Source organism: Macrobrachium nipponense, chromosome 7 (assembly GCF_015104395.2).
Source record: "Macrobrachium nipponense isolate FS-2020 chromosome 7, ASM1510439v2, whole genome shotgun sequence".
NCBI classification, from domain to species: Eukaryota; Metazoa; Arthropoda; class Malacostraca; order Decapoda; family Palaemonidae; genus Macrobrachium; species Macrobrachium nipponense.
In genome coordinates this window covers 105,153,858-105,157,702 of record NC_061109.1, presented here as the reverse complement: position 1 = coordinate 105,157,702, position 3,845 = coordinate 105,153,858, and the positions used below count along the sequence as shown (strand labels likewise).

At 34.5% G+C, this 3,845-nt stretch overlaps 1 protein-coding gene across 2 annotated transcripts; it reads left to right on the top strand.

Annotated features, from left to right (window-relative positions):
- The first annotated feature begins 5 nt into the window (after nt 1-5).
- LOC135217778 (uncharacterized) lies at nt 6-2,648 on the top strand. Of its 2 annotated transcripts, none has more exons than XM_064253802.1 (2): nt 6-173; nt 338-2,648. In XM_064253802.1, the coding sequence occupies exon 2, from the start codon at nt 347-349 to the stop codon at nt 2,282-2,284; it is 1,938 nt and encodes a 645-aa protein (XP_064109872.1). In that variant the 5' UTR covers nt 6-173; nt 338-346; the 3' UTR covers nt 2,285-2,648. The 2 variants fall into 2 exon arrangements, with proteins under 2 accessions (XP_064109872.1, XP_064109873.1); XM_064253803.1 differs by having other exon boundaries at nt 15-102.
- Nucleotides 2,649-3,845: the final 1,197 nt, after the last annotated feature.

Below are 3,845 nucleotides of genomic sequence, written 5' to 3'. Positions count from 1 at the left end.
GCTGACACAGGCAGCCAGTGCTCTCATGTTGGCACGGACACCTAGTCTCCCTGGCTTATGTGTATGAGTGAGACCCAAGCTTTTCAGTTCTCTATCATATGGGTACAGTTTAAGCTGTGATATACGATGCAGTTATTCAAAGTGACGGTCATAGAAGAGTAGTTAATTCCACTGTATGTTTCGAAGTGATACACTTGATTCTTTTCAACTTAGTGCATTGTAAACCTTACTAGAAAGTGGTGCTATACAACCAATGCTAAACGTTATGATGTTTATTAATACTTCAGTTCACTTTTATGTACAATCAAGCGTTAAACATAGTTATCAATTCTTTCAGGTATGAATCATGAAAGGCCGGAGGATTATAGAGTCACTGAAATCTACTGTGACTCATCGTCTAGCTCAGTTGACCGGTAATGCATTCCACAATATTTTTGAGGCAGATTTGGCTGAAACAGCCTCTCAAAGAAAATGGACCGGAAATAAAAGAAAACGTAGTTACTCTTGTGATAATGAAGAACAGGGGGTCCTAAACAAAAAGGCAAGAGTTAGTGACTCTAGAACGGACAACATTAATATACACGGAAAACGGACGCTAGAAGATGCAGAGGAAGGTATCGAACAAAAAAGAAAAAGACCTAGTGAAGACATTGTTAACTGTAAGACCCCAGACTTCGTTAATATCAATCACACGGAAAGCAAAGATGACATGACAGTGACATATTTTTACGGAAGTCATTACATGCTAGATACTTTAAGGAAATATTTCCGCACTTTGCCGACTACATGTTGGGACCATTATAGCAATAGCTTACTGAATGTTTTAACTGGTGTTTCAAGGATACAAAGTTTAAATAAGGAATTCTTAAACTATGTTATACAATACATTGCTTGTGATAAACTTGAAAGTTTTTCAACTAAAGCAATCGAACCTTTCACAAGTGACATTGCGGATATATTTTACACCCAACTGAAAAACTGCAGAAACTTATCATCATTAGAAATAACCTTTAGGCCAGATGGCGACAGTCATCATGTCAAGATGCTGATGGCCTTTCAAAGATTAAGGCATTTGCAGTTCTTGTACCTTGTTCCTAATACAAAATATTCATACCACTGGATTTTCGATGAAATTGCACAACACTGCTCAAAACTCCGAGAACTCAAAATACTTTATGATGGAGATAACTTATCTGCAAACCAAGGAATTGTAGTGTTGAAGTCGTGTCGCAGCCTATGCGCTCTCTGGCTTTTCAATTATGGGAGGAAGAGTGAAACAAAATCTTTAGCAGAACTCTTAAAAACATTGGTCAATTTGAAAGTTCTCTTCCACAAAGAACTGCCAAATGCAATCCTTGATTCAACTAATAACGAGTCGTACGATGAAAATCATCTGAACAACCTACTAACAAATGATTTATGCTGTCCAGACAGTATAGGTTACCTAACTGAAGGAAATGGCGAGTCTAGACAAGCGTTATTCGGTTTGGAGCGTGTGGACTTGTGTTGGTACTTGGAAAGCATAGGATACCAATTGATCTACATACCCACTTCATACCTCTTGCGAATAGCCCAGACGTGCCCTAGAATATCACTCATCAACCTTATTGGAAGTACCTGCTTATCCCAGATCATTGCAAAGCTGCCTAACCTTCAGGCTATAGTGCTGATGCAGACTAGCTTTGCCCTGAGTATGAGGTGCACACTGAAAAACCAAGGGATGGAAAAACTGACTGTCTTACGTCTGTCGGATGTTTGGGATATCACATACGACATGATCTCCTACCTAGCACATTCGTGCGTCAATTTACAGATTCTAAGTATCAGCTGTTCTAGTCTGGAAGCGAGAGGTCGGTTAGTTTACCCACGGAAAAGACCACCGTTTGGACAGCTTCGTCACTTGACACTGGTTCCAGGCCCTCTAGAAAATCGTCCATCGCTCACTGCACGTTCTTCCTGGGAGCTAGGCTCAGAGCTAACTAAGTACATTTTAAAGGAAACCTCGCTGATTTCTTTTATTCATATCTGTTACAAACAAGACGACCTTCCAGTTGAAGATACACCAACAGAAGCTCTCTTGGAGGAAGTTCTGTGCGACCATCGACCAAATTTACAGTCACTTATTGTAGATTGGCCTCCAGCTCTATCCACTGATTTTGTCAGAAATGTTGTAGAGGCCTCTCCTGACCTTTACAAACTTGGAAACCTTACTACGTGGCCATTTACAAGTGATCAGCGAGCTCTCCTTATCACGTCATATGGTCATGTTATAGACATATCTTGACTTTTTCGGTTAGGTCTTCAGACTCACTGTATGTAAGACTAAGAATAACTTAATTTCAGTTTTAAGGGTATTTAAGGAAGAATTCAATGACAAATTTCCAGAAAAGACAACCCGTTACGAGAGAGAGAGAGAGAGAGAGAGAGAGAGAGAGAGAGAGAGAGAGAGAGAGAGAGAGAGAGAGACTGATCTTTTATTATCAAGAACGCAGTTAATCTGTCTTTAAATAATGATCTAGATGCTTATGATCTGTTCCGTTAAAGTGGATAAACGAGATGTGAATCAGTTTTCTTTTCTTGTCAAAATACCATATAACTTTTGTATTAGATATATATTTCCACAATAAACGACTTATTTATATAGATTATCCTTCTTTTGATTTCCATAACCTGATCTATATCAATAGGTATCAAATAGTTTAAATGTATTATACTAAATAAATATATATATATATATATATATAATATCTATATATATATATATATGTATATATATATATATATATATATCTCTAACAATAGTTGGTTTTTTGGTTGTGGGAGGAGTTCTCTCTAAAGACCTCTTTTTATTATTATTATTATTATTATTATTATTATTATTATTATTATTATTATTATTATTATTATTATTATTATTATTATATATGTATAATATATATATATATATATATATATATATATATACATAATTAATAATAATAATAATAATAATAATAATAATAATAATAATAATAATAATAATAATAATAATAATAATAATAAAAAGAGGTCTTTAGAGAGAACTCCTCCCACAACCAAAAAACCAACTATTGTTAGAGAGATATTCGTTTAAGTAAAGACAAAAGACCAGGAGCGAGAATATAAACAAAAGAATAATAAGAAAAAATACCTTTGTCTCCTAAAACAATAATAAAATCAAAAGAAGCAAATACCAAGAACATCAAAGAAATAGTACATGCACAAACCTTTGACAAAAATTTTGTTTAGGGAGAAGAGATCACTCCATCCCCAATAATTGGTGCAGCAAGAATAAGCGAAAAAAGAACGACACAAAAAACATGCGTATGTAATGAATGTTTTGTTGAATTGTGGAATGAAAGAGAAACATAACAAAAGACAGCTTGACACACATTATACGAAATATTATTAAATACAAAAATAAATAAACTACTAGTTTAGATACTCATGAAAATGGTTGTATGTGCATTGGGCACCTAATGTCTTATAAGGAAAAAAAAATAATGCAAATTGATACTCCACAAAAAGAAACTCATACTTAAACACACTTAACGTAATATTTCTAATAATTATAATGTGCAATGGAACGTAAATGGGCTGAAGTCCATATTACATTTTGGAGAAGTGCAACGATTACTAAAAGAATATGAACTAATGATATTATGTTAACAAGTACCAACGTGTCAACAAAACAATATCAACAACGGGTTAATATTCCTTAACATCTACATCTAGGGAAGAAGAAAGAAATTTAGGTACAGGCATATATGTACATAACATACTATGTTATGGCAAAGGACCTATAAACTTTACTGACTTGCAAATAC